General features: G+C 43.5%; 2 protein-coding genes across 2 annotated transcripts; one reads left to right on the top strand and one right to left on the bottom strand.

The window, feature by feature from the left end:
• The first annotated feature begins 223 nt into the window (after positions 1-223).
• LOC139221414 (polycystin-1-like protein 1) lies at positions 224-25,143 on the top strand. The gene is made up of 54 exons (XM_070853341.1): positions 224-420; positions 1,019-1,159; positions 1,282-1,454; positions 2,397-2,558; positions 2,678-2,892; positions 4,801-4,990; positions 5,549-5,983; positions 6,441-6,606; positions 6,877-7,116; positions 7,329-7,461; positions 7,543-7,746; positions 7,874-8,055; positions 8,166-8,369; positions 8,552-8,715; positions 8,801-9,043; positions 9,402-9,629; positions 9,784-9,849; positions 9,923-10,102; positions 10,197-10,274; positions 10,801-10,943; positions 11,102-11,225; positions 11,353-11,485; positions 11,600-11,792; positions 11,878-11,934; positions 12,031-12,324; positions 12,355-12,408; positions 12,496-12,753; positions 12,832-12,945; positions 13,098-13,249; positions 13,383-13,483; positions 13,929-14,130; positions 14,241-14,324; positions 14,577-14,784; positions 17,933-18,039; positions 18,209-18,308; positions 18,397-18,525; positions 18,613-18,786; positions 18,877-19,063; positions 19,294-19,367; positions 19,472-19,863; positions 19,948-20,032; positions 20,130-20,297; positions 20,822-20,940; positions 21,023-21,133; positions 21,225-21,333; positions 21,495-21,560; positions 22,032-22,204; positions 22,326-22,560; positions 22,774-22,878; positions 23,260-23,400; positions 23,677-23,811; positions 24,155-24,370; positions 24,500-24,661; positions 24,979-25,143. Exons 1-54 carry the CDS (start codon positions 224-226, stop codon positions 25,141-25,143), a joined length of 8,871 nt encoding a protein of 2,956 aa, XP_070709442.1.
• On the bottom strand, positions 15,215-17,032 carry LOC139221347 (complement C1q-like protein 2). Its single transcript, XM_070853284.1, has 5 exons — positions 16,756-17,032; positions 16,591-16,632; positions 16,124-16,186; positions 15,775-15,903; positions 15,215-15,566 (listed from the first exon to the last, which is right to left on the bottom strand). The coding sequence occupies exons 1-5, from the start codon at positions 16,988-16,990 to the stop codon at positions 15,277-15,279; spliced, it is 759 nt and encodes a 252-aa protein (XP_070709385.1). The 5' UTR covers positions 16,991-17,032; the 3' UTR covers positions 15,215-15,276.
• Positions 25,144-25,878: the final 735 nt, after the last annotated feature.

The following is a 25,878-nucleotide window of genomic DNA, read 5'->3' on the forward strand; positions in this document are numbered from 1 at the left end:
CCGGCACTGCAGGAAATACACACAGCTTTACATAAAAAGCTCCCACACACTCTCACTAGCATTTAATGAAGTTCATTTGCACACAGTCCCTGTCTGCCCCCCCCCCCCCCCCCCCCACCAGGTATGCACAGAGACTGTGGTGTCAGAGCACCTGCAGTCCTCCTCCATCCCTCCTTCCTCCTCACAGGACAGCCGAGCCTCTGCTCTTGCTGCGGCCTCAGACATGTCCGGTGCTTTTGTCTTCACGCTCCTTTCATCGCTCCCGTTTCTTCACCGCCTGTCTGTGGCTCTTCCCCCATCAGATCCCGAGAAGTCGCCGTGGTTCGTGGGGTGCGTGAACGCCAGCGGCAGACTTTATGCACCCAAAGGTGCCCGTGACCTTGACCCGGTAGCCTGCTCTGCGCGTTGCCTGGATGAGGGGTGAGTTTGGGGGAAACCGTATGAAAGCATGTGGAGTCAGATGTATTTCAGCTAAAGTCGGGTTGTGTGTTTGTGTAAAATAATGGAGGAAATCCACTTCATGATTTAAAAAAAAAAAAAAGATTCCTGTTGAGAGCAGCAGTTTTTCAATGTGACACAAATAATCTTGTATTAGAATCATCTCCTTATGAAAGAAAACAGTCCTTCAAACGTGTATGCTGAATAGCTGTGATCATTCTGAAATATTTTAGATATTAGAATTTAATTTCCAACACCAGGCCAGATTTTTAATACATATATGACATAAAAGTACATTTTTTTTCCTCTTATCAAAAAAAATATGAACATTAACTCAATGGGTGTAAATGTTTGTATTTAAGACATTTCTTTCAATAATTAGAAACTCTAAACATTAGAATAAAATGTGAGCTTTGCTCTCAGTCAGAGATATTGGCTGACTTTTCCCCATCTCAGACATATTTTTTAGATTCAGTGCTACAACATGTGGCTTATTGCTGTGTCTCAGGACATCTTAACATGAGCTCTGAGTTGAGCTGCATGCAGATATTTGATTAACCTCCAGTATTTGTTGTTGAAGGCACCACGGTGCAGCGTTGACCTCAGAGGATTGTTACTGTGGCAACTGGCAGCAGGGTTTGGTGGCCAGTGAGTGTCTGAACATCTCAGCATCTTGCAGGGGAGGAAGTCAGGATGTCAGAGGAGACAGTGAGAGACGAAGGTGAGACAGACTGCTGCCTCGTCCTTTCTCCCTCAGCCTCTCTGGGTCTGTTTCACGTCCTGATCCATGAGTGACCGAAGGCGCAGACTTCTGCATTAGACTGTGAATCCTTTCTTTTCCAGTGTCCTCTGCTTGCCTGTTGGAGGTGGACCAGGAAGTGCAGCGTTCTACAGAGCTGAAGGACCATTTCTGCACAGTGTTCGTCTATCTGCCTCTCCAGACACAGTGCATGCTGGGAAGGCTTTTGTTGTGGAAGTTTCAGGAAACCTGGCTGGACGCCCCAACCAGACCACAGGTCAGCTGCTGCTTTACACATGTGTAGCTCTTGGAAACATGACGTTACAAATACTTTCTGACTTGGCAAAGAGAGTTTGTTTTGACTGAAATGTTTTCTCCTTTACATATATGTGAAAATGCTGCAGAAATATTATTTCTTTAACATTTATTTTGTGGGACTGTAATTGTATAAATTATTTTTTTTAAATATTTGTTGTATATTCTTTATAGTTTCACAGAAAGTAATTTGAGTTTTTGCCTGAATAATTTTATTATATAATGAATTATATTATTTATAATTACATGAATTCTATTATATCATGTAGTATCATAAATGATTAATATTATTAAAGTGATTACAGAGAGAGTCTATGCACGCACATGTTGGTCTGCGCCAACTGTGGGCTCAATTTTAGAAAGATCAAGTATTTGTGTAGGCAGTGTTTTTTTATTTATTTTATTTATTTGAATTTTTAAAGGTTCACTTATTTTACAAGAAAATATGTTCTTGCAAAAAACAGCCAAAGCCATCTTACAAAAAAATCTACATGTTTAGACATAAACTAGAATCAAGCTGCACAAAGGTCTGTGTTGCAATGAAAAACATATTTTCCATTATTGTTTCTTAAATACTGCACACCTCCTGTTTAATGTGGTTAGAAATAATCTACAATAATTTATCTATATTGGATTAATACAAATTAATGCAAGTTATATAAATATGACTATGAACAGTGATATAAATGATCTGATTCTAAAATGATTATTTTTGAGTAAATATTTAGCCTCTGTTGTGCTGACCAATATTTAATTCAAAGTGCTAACTAGTTTTACTCTGAAATAATTAACACACAGAGAAAAAAATCAGGATATTTGACTAATGTTTATCATAAGAAAATATTTGTAGCATACATTATTGTTTGAAATGAGTTTTTCTGTGATTTATTTTTTTTCTTTTTAGGGATTTGGGGTCTGCGAGGGCAGGACCTCTCTTATGTCACTGTTGAGTTTCATGAAACGACCCCTGAAGGTCAAAGTTCACGCCGTGTCAGCGTGTCAGATGATGGCTCCTTTGTTCTAACGTCTGACTGGATTTTGGAAACTCCAGGAAAATATGAACTCAGTACGTCAACAAGAGCAAACATATTTTGTGAAAAAATGAATTACTCAACTGACGATGAAAAATATTTGTTATGATGTTGTAACCCTCTGTCTCCTCTTATCCTGTCATTTTCTGTTCAGACGTCAGCGTCTCCAACCCCCTCTCCACTCTCTCCTCCACCCTCCACCTCTCCGTGTTGCAGCCCGCTCCACACAGCCTGCTGATCTCCTTGTTTCATGGCCCCCTGGGCATCCCCTCCTGCATCCCTTTCCTACAGACAGACTCCAACAAAGTGGAGGCAGTGTACCTGGGTGACCCCGTCACACTGCGGGCAGACATGGGTGATGGTCCACCGGTAGAGTTTTATTGGTCGTTTACTCACGAGGAAAAAGAGAGAAACATGGAGGGTAGAAAGGCAGCTTGCCTTCCCAACTCAGACTGTCTGAGCAGCACTGTGGTAAGACGGGCCATTGATGAATATCTCAAAATTAATTTTTCAGCATTTAAGGCTGAAGTTCCCTCTTCTTAACTCATCACAATGTATTCTAACAGCCTGGTAGTGGATTAATAAATCATCAAAACCTCGTAGTCTAAGCTAAATGAAGCAACTTTGGCAAATTCAATGACAACGAGGTTAAAAAAAAAAAAGTGTCAGCATTACAATAAATGAATAAATGATGTTAAGGTCAGCCTGCTCATGTTTACAATCCAGTGTGCTTTATAACAAAGAATATCAAAAAGATTACAACCCTTTCAATATCAAGAAGAAATAAAAAATCAGTAGCTACCTCTGGGGTCTCTTATCAGCTTCAGACATGGAGGTATTGCACATTATCTTTTTCTGAATAGCCGGGGCTGTTGTGAATAACTGCATTCAAGATTTATGATGGGTTGTATATTTGTAGAAATTCTGTTATGCAGGTGTCTCATCTGACAAATTAGTCAAATCTAGGGAGATTTTAAAAAAAATGACAACAGAATATATAAATAGCAGCCAAAAATGGATCAAATGCGGCAATAAACGTTTGTTTTACTCACATTAAATTATGTTTCTTATTTAAGAGGCATCAAGGGTCAACAGTAAGTAGAAACATCACAAGTCAAAAACACATCCAATAATCTGGTGAATTATGGTGTAAATCTTTCTAGCCTCCATTAACCAGAAAGGGACACAACCCAACTCTGATGCACATATTTAAGGTTATAGTAACCACACACAAGGAGGGATTATAACCAAGTATGTTCACTCGCGGAGAGATACACCAATTGGTTCATCTGCAAACCTGATTTAAGCAGCAGGCAGAACTGCAGGGACTGATGGTGGGTTAAACAGAGAAATGCTGTAATATTTCTGAGCTGAAATGTCTCTGGAACGAGGTCATTTTAGTGCTGTTTAGAGAATTTGGTTTTGATTAATTGTTTTGTAGATAAAGACACCAAAAACTATATAAAAAAACCTAAAAAAATACATAGTAAAAATTAACAAGGTGTCTGTTGGTGTGGAAACATTGCTGTTCTCTTTGGTGATTTGGTGATTTAGGATGATAAAAAGGATGTTTTTGTTATTGAAAAAGTAGTCAGAAAAGTATTAAAGAACTAACTATTGGTTCTCAAATTTTCCCGGTCAACTGTCATATTTTTAATGTGATGATTAATCTTAAATGTCCCCAGAACTGGACCTTTGAAACAGAGGGAGTTTACATGGTGTCAGTGAACGCCTCAGGTGCCAATGGATGGACACAGGAGACAATTCATCTTGTGAGTTTCATTCACTGAAAGTATTATGCTCATGTTTATTATTGATCAAAGAATTAATCCGGGGATATTTTAAATCCCTTGAAAAGAGCAAAATCAACAATGTGTTAGTCTCTTGCTCAAGACTTCCCCAGCCTGACTGTGGCTCTCAGAAAAAAGCCCATTGGTTCCTACTAAAGATCTAAATCGTTAAAAACGCCTCACAAATATAGTTTCATTTTTAAAAAAGACTCAACAATTTCTTAAAACAGCTGGGCATTGTAGTTTACAGCAAACGTTACTCAAATGACAGTAAATGAGGCATTTGTTGGGAACTATTTTCAGCTGCGGATTAATACACATTTGGTAACTTAACAAGAGGAATAACCTAAACAGACTTTGGTGTGCAATACTTATTTGTGGAATCAATTCATTGTGTTTTTTGGTCTTTTCATGCGATTTGCCGACATTAAGAGAAATACAAAGTATGACTTATCCTTTAATCGCTCATTTGCACTTATACTTGCAGGTGGTGGTGCGTCTGGCCGTCTCTGACCTCAGAGTGAGTGTATCAGGGGATGGGCTGACCTCCGGAGAGGGCGTTTCTGTGGACACGGAGCTGTTCACCACCATGAAGCACCTCCTCATCCTCAACCTCACGCTGAACGCCGAATACGGCAGCACTGATGCGAAGGATAATTTAAGCAGCACTGACGGAGGTGACTTTAGTAATGACAATAAAAGCATCAGCGACAACACCACTGACATTCATGATGCTGAAAATCATTCAAGCAAAATGACTCACCAGGAAAACTGTAACCATGGCAACACCAGCAATGCTCACAGTCTCAATCAAAGTCACAGTAACATCTATTGTCACATTGGCACCCACTCATGTCTTTGCTCTTATAATAACCTTCAAACCTCCAGCCGCTCCAGCTGCCAATTGCTCCTCCACCTCTACCTCCACTGCCGCCTCCCCACAGCTGCAGGACGGTACCACCTCACAGCGTCTGTTCTCTCCACTTCTGATCCCCCGTCAGTGCTGCTCTCCACCGTCTTGCCACGAGCCTTGATGGTGTATGAGTGTATATGTGTCCTGAGGCCTTCTGGGAGTTGGAAGTCAGCAGTTTCAACACGTGCAGGATTCAGCCTGGAGGTCGTCAGCCCCGCCAGCAGACTGGGGTCGAGAGTGATTTGGACTTTTAGTTTGGATGCTGTTATTTTGATGAACAGGACTACGGAAGAGTGGAACTTAAATGTGTCTTTCACAACAGCAGGCTGCTATGAAGTGACAGTTAAGGCCTTTAACCCGACCAGCTGGGCCTCATTCTGCACACACATCCTCGTTCAAGATCCAGTCGGAGAGCTGGTGTTAAACGCTCCCAGTGTGATCACAACACATCAGAATCAGTCCGTTTCATTTAGCGTGACAGCTGGGTCGAATGTGACTGTGTCTCTGCTGGTGAATGCAACACTACTGTACAGAAACAGCAGTTACGCTACAGGAGAAGAGGCAGCGGTGGTTTTGCTTTTCGACCACACCGGGACGGTTGTGGTTGAGCTTCGAGCTGAGAATCGAGTGTCTTCTGAGAACAAAAGCGCGAGGGTTTGTGTTGAGGGGAACAGGAAGCCGTCACCACAAGTTACAGCTAATCCAACATGGCAACCACCTACCGGTCAAAGTCCTGTTCGCAGCCTTGCAGACAATGGTGAGTAAGTATTTCTAACTAACACCCACTGAGCAGTACCAAACATTTGAACATTAATTAAGCATTTTAGAAAATGAGTGTGACTTTCTTTTCTTGTAAATGTGTCAGATTTTTATCTTTAATCAGTGTCTAAACACTTTGATTGTATGACAAATTTCTCAAATAATTTCACAGTTCTTTTTAGACTGTCAAAGAAAATGAAAGCTTTTGTGATGCTTGTTATTTGGCACCCTTAAGAAATAACAAAAACTGTTAAGCTTCAAAATCATGAAGTTGATAAAGAGTTGTCTAATCTGCCTTCGATGGGACATTACGCCAAGTTCTCCTATCAGGTCCATCTTTTGTTTTCTCCCTATGTTTGCACAACATAATAATTATTAGTCTCTCATTAAGAATTGATATTTGTCCAGTATATTTAAATATAATGACAATGTGATGTGTGTTTTGACCCTGACAGTGCGGATTTATGCAGCAGAACAAGCTTATCCCACAAATATAGACGTAACTTTCATGGCTGTGGCTGATGTACCAGACCCTGTGGAGTTCCTCTGGCACTTTGGAGATGCGAGTTCAGCCAGAACCACCTCGAGGACCATCACCAAAAGATACCACCAACCTGGCAGGCATGTGGTACACACAGAATGACACAGTATTCAAAATACAGTTTATAGTAGTGCATTGTTTCATTGTACTCCAAATGACCCAAAAACTGTAAATTGTAAAGTTTCATCATGTGTGCCGCCAAGTTATTTCATAAAAGCACTTAGATAACCCGTTAAGAGAAATAAATGGAGATCGAGTACACAGGCAGATCTGTCCCTGAATAATACCAATATTCAGTCTCATATTTTCAACACCTAAACTTCTCATTCAAATCCCCCTCTTCAATGTAGATATGATGTAGTTGCTGTCATGTCAAGTGGTCGGACCTCTCGTACCTCCGCTGTGTTCCCACTGGTCGTCCAGAGAGCAGTGAAGCTCCACAGGCTGCTCCACCAGGCGTCTGTCCTGCAGAACCAAGCGGTGACGGTGAGTTGCCGGGTCAGTGCAGGGACCGACGCCACCTTCCTGTGGAGCTTTGGAGACGGAACGTCCAGGCTGGGACAGAGCACAGAACAGCACGTCTTCCACAGGTGACATTCACTATCAGTATTGATTTTTAGCTTTGTGGTAGCTCAAAGTTGGATGTTTTTAATAGAGCTCGACTTAAATCTATTGATATATATGGATATATCATAAAGAAATCCAATACAGAAACATAGTTACGTAGTTGTTCATTGCTCTGTAAATCTTAAAAATTTGCTGTAATGTGTATTTTAGCCTGTGTGTGTTTTTCTCTCTGCAGGACAGGAGAGTTCAGAGTGACAGTAACTGTGTCTAACCTGGTCAGCACTGCCTCTCTAACTAGCCACATCTTTGTTGTGGATCAGTATTGTCAGCCTCCACCAGTCAAAAACATGGGGCCTCTCAAACTACAGGTACATTTTACCAGCAGCACTGTTACCTTGATCTTAACATGCGAACAGTACAATAAAACTTTCTCCTTTCCGGTCTCCAAGGTCAGACGATATGAGGTTATCCGTCTTGGGGTGACCTTTGAGGCTGAAGTTGACTGTGACGTTTCAGGAGGCCTTCACTACACCTGGACATTGTTTGACTCTGCAGGATGTGTCGTCCCTTTGCCTCTCATAGACACACACAGACAGAGCCTCGTAGTGCCCAGCCACCTCCTGCACTACGACACCTACAGCGCCATAGCCAGGGTATGTGAAAACTGTCACTGGCACTGACCCTTTACCTGGGACTCTTTACGAGAATTAATGTTCCACTTCTGAACTTTCAGAAATGAGTGAGTGTGGTTTGACTCCAGTAGCTGTCGTTGCTCTGCAGGTTCAGGTGATTGGCAGCGTGGTGTACAGTAACTACAGTGTGAGAGTGCAGGTGAGACCAACCCCTCCTGTAGCCTTCATCCAGGGTGGCACCAACGTCTTCATTAACAACAGGAACGTCACCGTGGTAACCATGGACGGGCGGCGATCCTACGACCCCGACTTCCCCATGAACCCAGTCAGGTACAGAAACACCTTTGATGGATATGAGGGGTACGCTTGTTTCACTTCTGGAAGGATCTGAATCAAATGTGCATTCAAACTCAGCTCTATGTCTGATGTTCTCCTCACAGCTTCAGTTGGACGTGTAAACCAGTCAGCTCCATATCCAGCTCCTGTTTCCAACAAGACGTTCCCACTTCATCCCCCGTGTTCGTATTTCCTGCTAGTTCCCTAAAACGCAACTTTGACCAGTTCCAGTTCTCGCTCACCGTCCACAGCGGTGAGCGTTCAGCGCCATCGGAGACGTTCCTCACAGTAACGTCAACAGTGATCGGGTGAGAAGCACTATGTCTGAAGACTGTGGATGTGCATTAAACCATTTTTGCCTGCAAATAAAATAAATATCAAAGGGCAGATGAGATTTGGAGGCTCTGAAGAGTAGTTGGCAGTATTAAAGAGCATGCTGATACACCCTGTGACACTCACCTCTTACCTCATCTGAATGTGTCCGATCCAGGAAAGTGTCAGTTTACTGCCCTCAGTGCCAGGGAGACCAGGTGAGCTGGGATCAGTCTTTCTTTGTCAGCGCCCTGTGTGAGGGCTGTGATCTTTCCCCAAACTACATTCAATACACCTGGAGCCTGTACATGGTCAATGCCTCCTCCAAACCTGTCACAGAAGGTAAAAAAAGAGGACATGTACAGTAAATTGTCATATTATTTGCAAGAAGAAATTCTCCCCTTAATTCTCTTCTGTTCTGTTCTAGTCCCGTTTTGTCACACAGTGGATCTCAGTGCTCCGTCCACCATTGTAGAAGGTCCAGCCGCTTCCCCTCGGACTCGTGGGACTCATGCTGCAGATGCCTCACAGTACGCCCGAGCTGTCAGCACCGCTGCTCCCGTCTCTCTGATAGAGAATGCCTCTGAAACCAAAGCCAAAAAGCTCGATCTGAATGTGTCCGACAGCGGAACATCATCGAAGAATAACAGAAAGAAGTGGACTACGGCTGGTGTGTAATTAAATGTGACTGCTGAGATACAGACGCGCCTGTAAAAATGGCTGCCACTAACTCTGACTTCTCTCTTTTCCTTGTCACACAGGCAGGACAGAACTGGAGCCTTCGCCTCTTTCTTCGCTAGTCAACATAAGAACAGCAGGATCGGGTGAGCCTGGCCAGCTGTGTGTACTGTCAGGGTGCTGCTGGCTTTTACTGTTTTTAAAATGGTTTTGTGAAGAAAAGTGTGAATAACCACAATCACCATCAAGAAATGTTCAAAAAAAGCCTGAAGTAATAAACTGCAAGGTCATAGTTACAGTAAAATGGATAGTTAATGAATTATTTAACAGCTTATCCGCTTCATGTGCAGGAGACGAGCCCTTTCATCACCCACTGGGGGAGCTTGACCCTCCAAAGCCTTCGTACTCCTCTACTGAATACCAGCCGCCTGCCCGTCACAACAGTGGTGTGCTATATTCAGACAGCTTTGGCCAAAATGACGTTATCAGCGAATTCCCAAATGATTTGGACTATTCTGCTGACGGGGAGTCTTTTTCTTTTCCTATCCCGGAGAGCGGAGACTTGGGAGGTCGTCCAGGTGAGACACAACTGAAAAAGTTCCAACCCAGAACAAATTATGAGGAGAGATGGGAAACATTCACTATATTTCTTAGTCTGATTGTAACACAATTATTTAGATAAACACAATCTGTTTAGATGGTGCGTTAAAGCAGATTCTATTACAGATTCAGATTATGATGTTCCCTTGATGGATGCAGAGGAAGGAGACCCAGGGATATCGGCAGGAAGACCCACAGGTACAGTACATGTCTGTGTTTGCTAATAGCCACGACTGTGGGAGGTTGTGTGTTAACTCATGCATACTCCCAGGTGTGGATGGCGAGAGCTTCAGTGCAGGAGATGATTCAGTGTCTGACCCTGCATCGCCTGAAGACAAAGGGAGTAATCTGATGCATTCCAGGCCATCTGCTGTGATCCAGGAGCCGATCCTGCTGGATTTACCCCGTGACCCGGTCGACAGAGGCGTTTTTGAGTCCTACACTCACACAGGTACCTTCCTGTTCTCAGGAGCACTCATTTCTTTATCTCTCTTAATCCACCTATCTCAGCCTTTTTAGTCACCATTCTCTCTCCATCTCTCCAGGAATTTCCTCCCCTTTGCTCCACTTCAAACCCTTCAGCCTGAGGCCTGGGAGCAGATACATGTTGGAGGTCACTGCCAGTAAGTTTCACAACAACAGCTGACTTTTATTTTAGCAGAATGTGATGTGTTATCAGCACTGAGCCACGAATGGAAGACATGACAATCAAATATACAGATCCTTCACATTCCAATATAAGCCCTGAGGAACAAAACTCCTCCCTGTTGTTGGATACGATTATCTTTCATAACAAGAAGCTAAGTTTACTTTGCAACTAAAAAGTCATAGTTGACCCTAAATGTTAATGTTAATTCAGTGACAAAAGTAGCTAGAGAAAAATTCAGTCATCACACAAGTCCTGATTTCTTGATTATTTTTTTTGGCATTTGCGACAGTGCTTTTTACATTTTTCATTTACTTCTGACATTTCTAAGAGCAAAATATAATAGTTTTCTTCTTATTATTCTAATTGTCTTGTAAGAGGGATGCTTTGATGGGTTGGCAACTACAACTACAGTATAATAATGACGACAACTTAAGGCCCATTTCTAATGAAAATTGAAGCAGCGTATCTGCAGATGCTAATACTTTACCTGTTGTACTCAGAATCTCACGAGAGTTCTCTGGGCCGGACTCAGCTCTTCTTAAAAACCACCCCTGCTCCAAAAGGCATAACGTGCCAGGTGCAACCAGTCAGAGGAGTGGAGCTGTATACACACTTCAGCATCTTCTGCAGCTCAGGGAAAGAGGTACTTCCTGTCTCATACAGTAAACACACGCACACAGACTTTATTGTTTTCACACATATGTCTTATTACTCACTTGACCCTGTATACTTCAGCTTTGATTTTGTTACACTGCTCCCTGCATGCCAGCTCTCGCTTGTTTTTGTGCGTGTGTGCTGTAGGACTTGGTGTATGAGTTCAGCGTCAGTGTGGAAGGGGGCACACCTCCCAGGACGCTTTATCAGGGGAGAGACTTCCAGTATTACTTCAGCCTTCCTTCTGGTGACCCCAATGATGCCTATAAAGGTAGACACACACACACACACACACACCGATTTATAGCTTTTATACTATACAAAGATGCTTTATCATGCCGACTAATTGCAGAAAGTTTATTTTCACTAATTGAGTGATTACATTTTTCTGCCTGTAGTTACTATTTACACAGAGATCAGAAGCGGCACGTATGGGACGGCTACTAAACCCTGTCCTGTCACTGTCCAAGTCCAACCGAGCTTCCTCAGAGATGCCTCTTCTCCTTCCTTCCTTGATCCTGATCTGGAGCTGTAATCATGTCACCACACCACACCAGGATTTCATAAACATAAACATTTTAATGCGTGTCTGTCTTATTATCCACGCAGAACATTGTTGTGTTATTAGTATCTCCTTCCCTCCAGGTCAGAGTCGGGTCTGAGGAACCTCTCGGCTCTGGTGCGGCTCGGTAACAGTGCGGAGGTCCGTAACTATGCCAGCGTCCTCTCCAGCATCCTGAACAGACTCAGCCACGACACGGAGGCCAACACACACGCACAGAGACGCATACGCAATGTGCTCATTTGCACAGCATGTGAGCTCGAGAGCAGTGAACAGGTACACACACAGACCTAAAATCCCCTCTTCGAGCATCTCCCACTCTCCATTTCTGTCATTTTAATAACATGTCATTTAATCCTAGGCATCAATGGTGGACAACATCAGCATTCTCAAAAACCTTTTACATGTTACAAGTCAGGTAGGTAGGAGGTTGTCTGCTTTCATGGACTTCCATTGATTCTCATAGATGCTGAAAGATGGAAAGTGTTTCTTATTCTTGTTTTATCCTGTTTAGGTGACATTAGCGAGTGCAAGACAAGTGACAGATCATGTTCGGGGCATCTCAGAGAGGTTTTCGGAGTCCAGTGCTCCCATCTGGTACGATCTGGACCAGAAGACACTCGACACTCTGGTCGGCCTGCTCTCACACAGCCTGCAAGCTGCCGTCGCCAGTAACGACTTCCCACCAGGAATGTCCAACAGCGCCGACATCAAACAGGCGTTAGAATCAGACTCGCATGATGATAACATCCAAAATGACATAGCCCCTTCTACCGGCTGCACACCAGACTCATCCAGTGGCGTTTACGTCAAACGAGGAGGATCGATTTCAGCGAAGCGGGCGGTGCAGCTTGTCACTGATATTCTACAGACTGCTTCAGACCTGATGCTGGTGAGAGAGAACAAACATGTTCTTGTGCATATCTACTCACAAACCTCCTCCATTTATCTCTCCACCATCAATTCTCTGTTTTTTCAGAAGTTCATCTCGTCCCACGAGGCCCAGGAACACAGAGTCAGCGCTGGTCTCATCGCCATATACGCCACATACCAAAACCAAACCTCTGCAGCCATCAGCAGTGGCTCAAGCACCTTCTACACGCCTGCCTCCCTGATCCAGCTTCTGTTTGTTCATTGCAGTAGAGAGACTGAGAGCAGATCGCATCCACCGTGTGTGCTCGGCGTGCTGACTGAGCTCACCCACAGCCCTTACACCTGGGCCCACCATCCCGGAAAGGTGAGACCGCCATGACATGTTGGCACTTGGTGATCAAACACCAAGGTATCGATCTCATTTTCCTCTGCTGACTTCCAGCTGAGCGGACCAGTGGTTGAGCTGAGTCTCTACGAGTGCAGCACGAGGAGAAAGATCCCTGTTCGCTCCCTCATTCAGCCAATAAACATCGAGCTGCAACAACCACCAAGAGACGTATGTCGCCATTTCTTCTTCTCTGTTGTCTTTTAGCAAGTTGACTCCATTTTCATGTAATCACTACAGCAGAGTAGAGTTTTAAATGAAAGCAGGTGACCAGCAACATCAGGAAATGTGATTACTGAGCTTGAGTGTCTCTCATTCTGCAGGAGAGCTCTCTACATGAGTACGTCCTCCTGCGCAGCCGGGTCAACTACCACAGCTTCAACATTACCCAGGAGCACTTGCAGCAGGCCATTCAGCTCAGCGTGGTGTTCACGCCGCCGCTCAACAAGGCATTTCCCATCGTGCTGCTCTTCAGGTAGACCTGCAGTGACTAGTTGTTTTATAGCCGTCATCATCTAGTAATTAGAGCAACGCATTAACACAATGTAATCATTTTAGTGATTTTGCGAGTAAAGAACAAGAATGTGACACAAGAATCTCTGTGGCAGGATGTTTGAGAGGCCGACTCCCAGCATGCACCATCTGCTCAGGATTCACCACCGGGAGGGCAACACCACACGCTTCACTCTGCCCCCATCCTACCTCAGTGGTAAGAAACTACTGTCACTTTTCAGCTCTGTCCCTCCTCCTCTCTTCTGGTCTTTCCATCTATCAAACACGGTCTTTTTCTCTTATCAAATTAATTATCCCTTAAAACTCAACGCTGCCTTTTCTGGACACATTTTTTGTACCAAAATGTGTAACTGAGGCAATAAAGCAGCACTAGATCATCATCTCAAGAGAGTTACTCATCACGGTAACAAAATCATAGTTATTTGAAATGTAGTAATACTTGCCATTACAAGACTTTTCACAGCCTCACAGACTCTCATAGCCTTACAGCTTAAGCTATTTTGCAATGTCATATAAAAACTTTCTACGTTACCAGGACGATGCTCAATCAGTGCTGCAGAATATTTCCTTGTTTTCTTTTCTCATGTATTTTCAGAACTTGTTTTTAAAAAATAGCTTCCCAAAATCATAAACTTCTCTAGCTGCAGGAGTTGGTCACCTGGCCCTGCTGAACGCTGATTTTGGGAAAGACACACCTGGACGCAAACACCTGAGTGAGCAGGTCAACTACAGTCTCACAGTGGACAGCAGCCTGTGTGTGTCCTGGGACGGCCACCAGGAGGGCTGGACACACCACGGCTGCAGGACACAGCAAGCAGACTCAGCCACTGCAGTCAACTGCAGGTGAGAAAGTGTGTGTGTGTGTGTAAGATAGACAGACCACGAGACCTTCACACAGAGAAACATAGAACATCGTGACCCCTTGCTTGTTGGTGTGTGCTGTTTTGTCTCAGTTGTCTCCAGCTGAGGCCGCTGACTTTGGTGCAGCAGCAGATCCAGAGCAGCCATGACACAACCGACCTGGACCCGTTTCTCAGGTGACCTCATCTTTCTTAGATTTGGATGATGTATTAAAGCAGAGAAAGTCAAGATGTTAATGTCTGTCGACTTATATACTATAACTATACTACTATACTAGAATACTAGAACGCAAATAGCATCATAATCGTTTGCTGATCAGTTTTAAAATGTTAAAAAGCTCAAAGTAAACAGAGAAAAAAAGGCACACAATGAAAAGATAAGAGAATAACCTCCTCCAGTGCCTCCCCTCTCCCTCTCTGTCTCCTCAGTGTGTCCAGTGATGTCACAGTGCTGTGTGTGCTGCTGCTGTGTGTGTGCCTGTACATCCCGGGGTTGGTGGTGTGTAAGAGAGCGGATGTTGTCTCCGAAGCCAATCGGAGAGTCCACTACCTTCATGACAACTCCCCTTGTGACCAATATCTCTACGCTGTTACAATCCACACTGGCCCCTGCTCTGCAGCCTGCATGAGTGCAAAGGTAAGACTGACTTTAGTTCCTTTAAACCACTCATTCACTCTCACCAGCAGCATTTGCTACATTGCTTTCAACTGCACATAAAACTTGTCAAACTTTGATGAATCATATTGAAACTGACATGTGGTTCTTAAATAACTGATCGGGCTCAATTGTGACTATAAGGCTTGTCATTTGGATGCTGTTGTCTTTATCAGAATAAATACTTTTACAGTACTTTGATAGCAGGATATTCCTAGTCTGAGTTCAGTGTTTGTCTCCCTCCCTCAGATGGGCTTCAGTGCATGAATGGATTCATAGAATAATGGAGAGTTTGTTTGGTGTTGTCAGTGGAGAACTTTCTCACCTTACTACTACCTTACTGCGTTTTGTTCATGTAGCCAAACAAAAATACACACATACAACAGAGTTATTTGGATTTAATTAGCACACATATGTTTGATAGTGTGATGTTGAATCTTAATGCAGTTGACTGGAGGTGTTTTACAGCTGACTTCACACAGGAAAGAGAAGAAATCCACTAAAAGTGGTACGATTGTCAGAGGAGTCATAAACAGCACTGCCTGAGACGAGGACCATGTAGACCACATCTCCCTTTTCTAGTTTAAGAACTAATGCATTGGACACGTTAATATAGTGGTAGCTGGAGCTAGCATGGTGACCTAAACTCCAAGTCATAACCTTGTCATTGTGATAAAGTCTAGCACCTATCGTAGATGATCCACGGTCACCAAACATGCTGAATCTGAAGTAGTAGACTCCTCTGACGGGGGCTGTGAAGATACCTGCATCAGAGGAAAAAAAGCAGAAAGGGGTCAAAACTTTCTCACTGTTGAATGAACCAATTAACTCAAAACTGCAAACTTGTGTCATTGTAGCAAAACAGAGGGACATTTGTTTTATTAGTTAACTAAGAAAAGCTTAATATCACATCCAGTCCTCTGTAAAGAAGTTTTATGCTCGTTTGTGTGTGTGGGTGTAAGAGCTGAGTACCTGTAGTTGGGCTGTAGGCCTGGCCGATGTTGGTGAAGACTTTACTGAACTTCAGTGTGATGTCAGTGTTGAAGGGTCCAACATGTCCTGCATCAGTAAGACTGGCTGAGAACGCCACCTTTGGGCGATCTGTGTGAATGTGGAAGAAGCACATAGAGAGAACTTCACTGCACTGTAGTCTATGAACAAATGGACTGTATATCCTTGATATACATGATAACAGTTGTCATAAATATTAAAGTCACTCTGCATCCTGTTGCATTAAAAACACTTCTTAGTTTACCAGTTCCATCCTCACTGCCAACATGATGTGACATTTAGACTTTTAATAATGGTTTATTTAACTTACCTGCATTCTCTCTCTTGAGCTCCTCCACCTCGATCTCACTGGAGCTCATTCTGGCCTCCAAAACTGGGAACACATTAAAGATTTTCATCATAAAGTAGGTTTATGATCAGCATGTTTCATTTTCTATGATCGCTGTGTTGGCCTACCTGTGCTCATATTTTCAGCTACTGTTAGTCTGGCCTCAAGATCTGCCATAGAGGGCAAAATTAAGAAGCAGGTTAATAGCAGATCAATAACCAGGTGTGAATGTTTCTGCTAAGCAGACAAAACTGTGAACACGGTTAACATTTTTTATTGTAAAGCAGGTTTATGGGAAAAATGTCTATTGGAAATCTAAGATTTTAATCTCACCACATACGCACTCTAAACGTCACAACATGTTACTCCGGAGCTCGAGCAGGAAAATTATCACAAATATGAATTCACTTCCTATCTATATCTAAATGTAAACAAATGTAAATATTTACCTGCGTTCTTGCTTTCACTGGCTGTCAGTCTGGCCTGCACGGCTGGGTTTAAAATAATTAATAATTAATACTCCTTAATGTGAATAATAACATTAATGAACATTGCATGAATCTGTGCAGCACTATGTGACTGTTAACCTGTGTATTATATGACCCGTGTGTCACCTGTATTTTCTTGCTCCAGCTTCTCTATCTTGCTCTTGCTGTTCCTCAGCTCCACCTTTTGTTCGATGGCCATGTCTCTGAGCTCCTTCAGCTCAGCCCAGATATCAGGGCTGATGCTCCTCTTCCCTCCATCTTCCTGGATGTTAGCGTTCCCTGTCACCCCTCCGCTCTCACCCTGAGCCCACGTCCAGTTCAGACAGAGCAGCGACGCCAGAAGGACCGCAGCAGTCCTCATTGTGAAATATCACCAGTTTAGATGGCAGGATGCAGTCTGACATGTCTGGCTCAGTTTTTATCCACATAAAACAGGTCACTGAGGAGCCGTATGAGAATTGAACAGATGTCTTTGATAACACTTTTAAAATAACTCCAAACATCCTTGAACGCTGAGCTGATTTTAAAGCAAACAGCAATTAGTTAGAACCATATCCTTTAAGATTATTTATAATGTATGCTTTCAAACTAACAACATTAATGGCTAAACTGTTGATAAATGGGATATTTGTTTACAAGTTATCCTCATAAGCGACGGTGAAGTTCAGCACTAATGTGTCTGGGAAACCTTCCTTATGCATTTATCAAGTTTACATAGTGCTGAATGGTGAATATGGATTCTCACAGACAAGGGAACTGCAAGTCTCAGGATGCCCTCTGTTCAGGAGGAACTCTTAAGACACCTTAATACTCTATGATATGATCTAAATATCACCAATCAACAAGATTATAGGATGTGTCACCCCGTTGTCATTTGTCTTGTCTTAAACATATATTTTAAGACTCAGACTAAAACTAAGTGGTCCAGATGAGGTTACTTCTGGATGCTTTTGGAGACTCTTGATGTTGTAGAGTCATTTTGAGGAATCATATTGAAACTGATCACCGTCACCAGTTTAGACGGCAGGATACAGTCGGACACGTCTGGCTCAGTTCTCATCTCTATCTACCCATCTCTGAACAGCTGTCTTTGATAACACTTCAAACATCCTTGAACACTGAGCTGATTTTAAAGCAAACAACAACTGCTCAGAATCATGCCCTTTAAAATGATTAAATTATTAGAATAACAAGATTAATGGTTAAACTGTTGATAAGTGGGATATCTGTCCACAAGTTATCCTCATAAATAGTGAAGTTCAGCACTAATGTGTCCAGGAAACCTTTTCTATATGTCTATCAGGTTTACATAGTGCTGAATGGTGAATATGGATTCTCACAGACAAGAGAACTGCAAGTCCCAGGATGCACTCTGTTCAGGAGGAACTCTCGAGACTCCTTTATATTAAGGTAAAATCTCACCAATCGACAAGATGAAAAATAAGGTGTTAATCTTTTCCACTTAAAATCGATACACAGAATGCTACACATTTTACCACAATACTACAGTAGCTTTAAACAATGATAAAAGTTGGTTTGCTCATTCACTTCAATGTATTCTCTATGTATTACACCACAGTGCAGCAGACAGCCTAGGCCCAGTGTGGGGGGTTCATATCTGGCATGACAACTCTGGACCTTCCCCGACCTGGTCCCTCAAACAAGTGGAGGTATCAGAGGTGAGGTGTTTGTGAATGTGCTGTTTGTTCTGTGCTCAGACTTTAGCTTTGACCATGGAGATGGTTTGCTTGTCTTCTCTTAACACAGGTGAGCAGAGGGCAAGTGAAGGGACGTTCGTGGCTCTTTGTCGGTCAGTGCTGGTTGGCTGTGAACAGAGGTGATGGCCGGGTGGAGAGGATGCTGCGAGTCTGCACTCAGGGAATAGGCTTTGCTAAGGTAGAGCGCTCACATACACGTGAAAAACACAACATCTTTTAATCTCCTCTCCCATGTCACCCTGAGTCTCCACCTGTATGATCGCAGATGCTGTTCTTCAAGCTATCTGACTACTTGGCCAACCACCACCTCTGGGTATCTGTGCACAGCTGCACTTGCCCTAACGCGTTCACACACACGCAAAGACTTGGTGTGAGCCTGCTGCTACTGTTGGGATACGCATGTGTCAACACGGCAATCATATCACAAATGGATGCACAGGTAGGTTCATAAAACCCTCAAAGTTTCAGATTCGATGCATGAAACTTGTGACCCATGACGTTGTTGTTGTTCCTGATCCCTTGTTAACAGTTGCCTTACACATTGGGCATCATTGATGTATCAGCTGTTTCTGTGACGACCGGCGTGTTCAGTGTGGTGGCAGTGTTGCCTACAGCAGCAATAATATCCATCCTGTTCCGACTGCGTGAGGTCAAGCTGACGGGGTCAGGAGTCCAACGTGCAGAGGGCAGGAATACTGAAAAGAACTTTTTTGAGGGTAAAACACAGAATTTCTCCTAAATCTTAGCAATGGACATTGTAAATGTTGCTAACTTAGATCATAAAAATGACAGAAATTACCATCCACCCATTTCTGTTTTCATTGGAACAGAATTAATCTGCTTCAATTATTAATTTGCTTCTTTTGCATTTTTAACTCTTCTTTTCTCATCTCCTCACCGCCCTTTTTACTTTTTCCTATTTCATCTTTATTGTGCCTCCTCCCAGATGCCCTTTCAGCGACTGACAGTCTATTCGAGCCCCATCTCTCTTGGAGCAGTCTTCAGCAGTGGGTGCAGGAGGTATGGGGGGAGAAATATCTGGTTACACCTCAATCATCCTTCTCCATGTCTTTGCTCTCACAGCTTTTTTCTGTCCCTATCGGACTCTTCTTCTTGCGTCGTAGGCCACAGACCTGCTGCCAACGTCCACCACGATTCAGGAGAATAAAAACACAGACAAAAAACCTGCAATCCAAACACATGTGGTCATAAGAAAGGAAGACGCTCCAGCAGTTGAGAACAATATGGGACCAGCGTTTCAAAATCCATTCATTACTGAGGGGAACGATGTTGATCAAGTGCCTCAGAGAAAAGAGTTTGATCTTCAAGGAAAAGGGAAGGAAGACAGGCATCAGCAGGCGGTGTGGTTTGGTCACCGTGGTTGTTACCACGCCATCAGCAGGCTGAAAGGGAAAGGATTCAGACCAGTATCTCAATGGTGTCACTATCTGGCCTGGACACTGTGTCTGCTGTTGTCTCTCACCTGCCTGGTGTTCTCTGCGGTGCTGGGAGCGAGGTAGTGCATGTTATACTCACTGTTTGAAAGATGATTTATATGCATTGTTATAACTGTGTGCATGTGTGTGTTTTCATGCGTCAGGTTCAGCAGCAGCGAGGTTCTGCTATGGATGCACTCTCTTTTCTTCTCACTGATCTCTTGCATCTTCCTCATCCAGCCAGCTGTGGTAAACTCAATCAACATGTACTCCTCAATCCTAAATTGGAACTGCCCAGAAAATAAATGCAATTTAACACTCAAAATATGTTCTTTTTCTTTTACAGATAATCACAGTGGCAGTGGCTGTCTCCTTTTGGTACAGGAAAAGAGCAGACTTTTATAGTTTCTCCAGTATGAGAGAATTTGAGATGGAGACTTCAGAACTGTGGCGCCACAATGGTGCTAACCAATCAGAGGAGCATGCCCAGGAGACATGCTCGTACTTTGATAAGGTGACAACCAAACGCTGTTCTATTTCACTCTCATCTATTAAAGGGCCCATATCATGCAAAATGCACTTTTCATGTCTTTTCAACATAAATACGTGTCCCATGTGTGTCCATCCTCTCTCTGTTTCTCCTGACCATCTATCAGTACATGTATGAAAGCGCTCTGTATAGATTTGTGATGTCACAAGGGGATCTGTGGGTCATGTGACCTCCTCCAGCCCTTCAGCTGGTCATCTGTCCCCACCCACTGAAAACCTCCAAAACAGGGTTAGGGTTAGACATCGGTGTTGTTTCTTCACCAACTCCACCTCCCAGTAACACAAAGATGTCGACAGCGAGAGCAAAGCACGCAAACTGTTCTGTTCTTCTAAAACAGCTGCAGCAGCCATGTGTCTTATGAGAAAAATAATGTGAACATTAGACCGTGTAAACCTGTCCTAGAAGGACCTCCAAATACAAGTATGAACTTGAAAATGAGCAGAGTGTGGGGCCTTACAAATATAAAGCCAATTATCTCTGACTGACAGCTGCTTGGAGCTCGCCAGCGAGCCCGGCGCCTCCGTCTCGTGCGTCCGCTGACTGCAGCAGAGCTGAGGAAAACTCGTGGGAGGAAAAAGAGAGAGACTCTTATCCACAATACCCTCAGGTATGTCTGTTTGTCTTTGAGTGTGTGTGCACCAGTTTGTATATGATTTAAGGCTGAATTATCTCTTTGTGTTGTCATGCAGGGATTTGTCTGTCTGTGGCTCAATGCTTTTCCTGATGCTGTGCATAAATTATGGCAGCTCTTTCACTGACCATTACCACCTCAATAAAGCTGTCAGGAAACAGTTTCTAAGGTAACATTTGCACACACACACGCTGTCTCTGTGGTTGTCCCTGTTGCTCTCTGATAAACACACTCCAAAATCATATTTTGTCTTTCAACAGGGGCCATGATAATGCATTTATGTCCATACAAAAGCATGAGGACTGGTGGGAGTGGGCACAGACCCATGTCCTTAATTCACTGTACAAGAACACATCAGCGACAACTGAGGTAAGCCATGAAGCAATGAAAAATAATGAACCATGACCTTGTATGCAAGTGTCTATAATCCTCTAAGATAAATGTACCTTTGAAGAAAAGATCCTCTTTTATATTTCATCGACATAAAATCAGACAAATCTTTTCACCTTTTCCACCACGTCCTCCAACAGTCGTACACGTTGATTGGAGAGCCGATCCTGTGGAAGACGGAGGCGTCCAGCTCATTTCAGGGCCAGGTAAGAAACAAATGGAGACAGACATGTCCTCAGATGGAGTATTCCATCCTTATTTCACCTGCATTTAATCACTTTATCACAAATGTGCCATCATTATTAAGTTCCTGGGGGAAAAAAAACATATTGTGATGATTATTTTATATGGATTTTCACCAATTGTGCTAATGGTTGTGAAATAACAGCAGTTTAAGTATGGAAAAGCGGCCACATCACACATTGTCACCTCATGGAACTGCTGTGCACTGACTCCCCCTGTAGAGAGTGCTGTTTTACGACCCAGGCCACAGACATGAACACTGTATTGGTGCACTGAAACATTTGAGTATCAGCCCTTTATAATTACCTGCATTGAGAGATGGATGAATTCTTGTACTGTACATGTATTAAAGCTACCATCGTGTCACAGCTACTACAAGTATTACCTCTGATTCTGTTCTGATTGTCTGTGTAATGTTTTGATTGATTGCTCAGGTCTCTAGTGTGACTCTTGTCCCAGAATGTCTTCGCTTACTTCTGTCTGGGACCAGAGCGTCCACTCACCCACCCTCCAATGTCTTTGTTCCTATGGCAACACCTCCAAGGACATGCGGCCAACTGGGCTGCTACGTAGGACCGGGTGTTACAGTCAGCTTAGGCCACACGAAGTGAGGAACACACATGGTGGACTGTCATTTGAGTGTTTTCCAAATGTGATCTCCGCTGACACGATTTCCTTGTGGAATCAGCCCTAATGTCATCATTCAGTCATCCTCTGCTCCTCTGCAGGTCAGACGCTGCGTCCAGACTGAAGCTCCTGCATTTAGGCGGCTGGCTGGGCAGACGGACGGTGGCCGTAAAGGTCCAGTTCACCTTGTTCAGCCCCGCACCCAACTTGTTCACCAGTGTGACCTCGCTGGCTGAGCAGAGCCCCACTGGTGTCCTGCTGCTCTCTGCCAAAGTCCAGTCAGTCAGGGTGCATCACACTCCTGCTACGGGGGATTATGCTATTATGGTCTGTCAGGTAAAAGGAGACAGTATCTTTAATCTTTACAACTAGCACTGAGAAAAATCTACAAAATCTACAGAAACACAACAAAATATTTATGATTCAGAGGATTTTAAAGGAAAAACAAGCACAACATTGGACTGAATAACAGTTTGATCACAGGATCTCATGCCACTTTAGGTTACTTAAGCCTTAAGATTGCTCACAATTCTTCTTCCTCTCCTCCAGCTCCTCTTCCTTCTCTTGTCTCTGCTGCAACTCTGCGATCAAGTGTACGCTGTGGGGCAGCAGGGGCTGATGGGATACTGGAAGACACCTTCCAACTGGCTGGAAGTGAGTCTGTCGCACATGCATAAACATACACAGGCACAAATATGAATCTCAACATAATTTAACAATAATAAAAAAAAGTAAAGTAAAGAGTCAGACGCACACAGCTTGAACAAACATGCACAGGCAGACACACACACACACACACACACACACACACACACACACACACACACACACACACACACACCAAGTTCACAAACAAGATCGCAATGACCTGAGCTAAAAGGGTAAAGTGACCTGTAGCTGTTAAACTAACATACCTGTGAGGTAGTGAAGGTCAAAGCACACAGCATGATTTTAACAGCAGAGAAAGAAATGCAACTGATTATGTTTCACTGCTGTAAAACTATACCTACCTACTTCTCTCTCTCTCTCTTGCAGGTCACTTTGCTGACAATAATCCTTGTGTATTACTTTTATTACATCTATCACTCCGTTATCATCTTGGAGGTTGTGGAGCTCCTGCAGAGACACAACTACAGAGCACATGTTGACGTCAGCCTCCTGGCTACCTGGGAACAAGTGAGAGAAAGAAAAGAGATGAATGGAAAAACAAATACCAAATATGTGTTGAGAAAACAGTTTACTGCCTGTCCTGCATTCATTTGGTACAGTGCCTTCTCTTGGAAAATGAAAGAGATGATTAGTTTATTAGCAGAACATTTGTTCTGCTAAGTTGTATAAGGTTTGTTTTTGTGTAACACACCCATATTAATTACACAAAGAGAGCCCAACTTGAGAAGTCTTAAAGATGACAGCAATGATTCCCAGGGATTACGATGTATTTTGTGTCTGCAGTATATTCGTGCTCTGCGTGGCGTGACGCTCTTCCTTCTCACCGTGAAGTGTGTGACCGTGTTGAGGGCGAACAGGACGTTGGCCACCTCTGCTACACTCCTCACCCGCTCACTCTCCAGCCTGCTCCGGCCAACGGTAAACACATCGTGCAGCAAGGTCCTCATCCCCAGGACCATCTGTTAAAATATTATTTCAGAAAAGACAGCTCACAGATGTGGAAAACAGCACGGTTATATCCTCAGAAATCGTGCTGTTTGTTGGGAAACAATAAAGCCAATAATCAATTTGATTTCTTTCTCCAATAAATGTAATTTGCAGACACAGCCTCCCACTCACTCATGTAATGCTGCTATTTTTTTTTTCAGATGTTCACTCTTAAGGCTGTTATTTCAGTATTTTCATCATTAGTTAATCTAAACTTCTTATTCTCAAAGGACAGACAGAGAAGATAAAATTGGTCTCCTTCTTACTGTCTCAGATTGCAGGTCTTGTCCTGATGGTGGCGCTGTCTTGTGTGGGGAATCTCCTGTTGGTACAAAGCTCCCGGGCCTTCAGCTCACTTTCCCGCTCCCTTCGGACTCTCATGTGTCACTGCTGGGGTCCCAGGGCCATTAGGGGCCTCTGCCTCTCTGGCCCTGATTTCCTTTACCCTGGAATTCTCTATCTGTCCTCCACTGTGCTGTGGACAGCAGTGGTACATACATATTATATCATTTTACTTTTTTTTTCTCTCTTTCTGACTGACTTTCTTTACACAATTTCATTCTCAGTGGAAGAAACAATCTGTCAGAGTCCAGATCACTGCTGTCTGTCTTTGTTGTAGGTGATAAGTGTGGCGTCCTCATTGGTCAGAAGTGCCAAAACACCTCAAAGCAGGAGGAATGTCTTCACTGTGGCAGAAATAGCCGGCTACATCAGACAGAGGGTTTCTGATGTCACTGGGAAGCGTAGACAAGCGTCAACAGAAAATCATGAGGAAGGGAAGGTGAAGAAAAAGCTGCTCAGCCCATGAAAACAGCAGAATGTCAAGTTCACTGGAAAACATTTTAATGTTGCTGTGCAGCATTTTAAATAGCTATCATGTCAAGTGAAGTATTGAGACTATGGTCAGGATTATTGATAGACTACTGGCAATGTTACTGTGGGTGTTTCTTTAAAAAAAAAAAAAAGACCACATTTCCCATAATCCTGTTGCCCTTTTTTGTACCTCCTTAAATGTTATACATTGCACCACCTAATTATGTTTTAGATTTTCTACTATCTAAGTTAGGAAGTAAATGTGTTTGCCTTTTGTGTTGCCAGACGTGTTACTTTGAGGAGTTTGAAAGCTTAGTGGATGAACTACTGTTCAGACTCAATGCCCTCTCAAACGGCCTGCCCCCCAAACCCCATCAGCACAGGGAGGAGGACAGTCCTGTCGTCTCACTCGCACAGGAGCCCTGCAACATGGATGCACAGGCGAGTTAGCCTCATGTCACATATCCAGAAAAAAAAAGGCCACACGGACACCTGCATACCTGCTGTTTGAACGCTGTGTGATTCTGTCGCAGGACTTTGTGAGAACACTAACAGCAGCAGAGACAGTGGTGGAAGATCACACAGATGTCAGAGGCCATGAAGTAGCCCTACCTGCATTTCATCTGCTCAGGTAATAAAATCAGTCAAGCATCTACTTAGACTTTAGACCATTTTCAAGAAAACAGTGAAATCATGAGATGCAAAAAGATAAGAATTCTTGTGTTTTTTCTGTATCATACTGCTTTATTAGGTCCAAGCTTGAGCTGGAGATGCTGCAGCAGGGAGGCAAAATGGGAAATGGTTCCCCCTTAGACGTAGTTGTGGCGTCAGATAAGTCACAACAACCTGGAAGAAGAGCTGAAGAAACCCCAAAAGACGGAGAGCTCCAGACTTATTTGAAGACACAAAACCACCTGCCGCTCCCATCACTCATCAGGGTTTGGGCAGAAGATGCTCTGGAGAAGCAAGTCGACCAATGGACTGAAACAAACGACAGCTGCTGGTTAGGTAAAACTCAGGCCGCCCACACAGAGGTGGTGGTGGAAGTCCTGATCCATGAGCAGCCTGTAGGGACAAATAAGCAGTTGGGTCCTTATGGAGATGGTTAGTTATCAACTAATACTCCATAACCTTTTGAAATAAGGTCACCAAGAATTTTTGGTACCTCATAAAAAGGCAGTGTAA

This window comes from Pempheris klunzingeri, chromosome 21 (assembly GCF_042242105.1).
Source record: "Pempheris klunzingeri isolate RE-2024b chromosome 21, fPemKlu1.hap1, whole genome shotgun sequence".
Classification (NCBI taxonomy): domain Eukaryota; kingdom Metazoa; phylum Chordata; class Actinopteri; order Acropomatiformes; family Pempheridae; genus Pempheris; species Pempheris klunzingeri.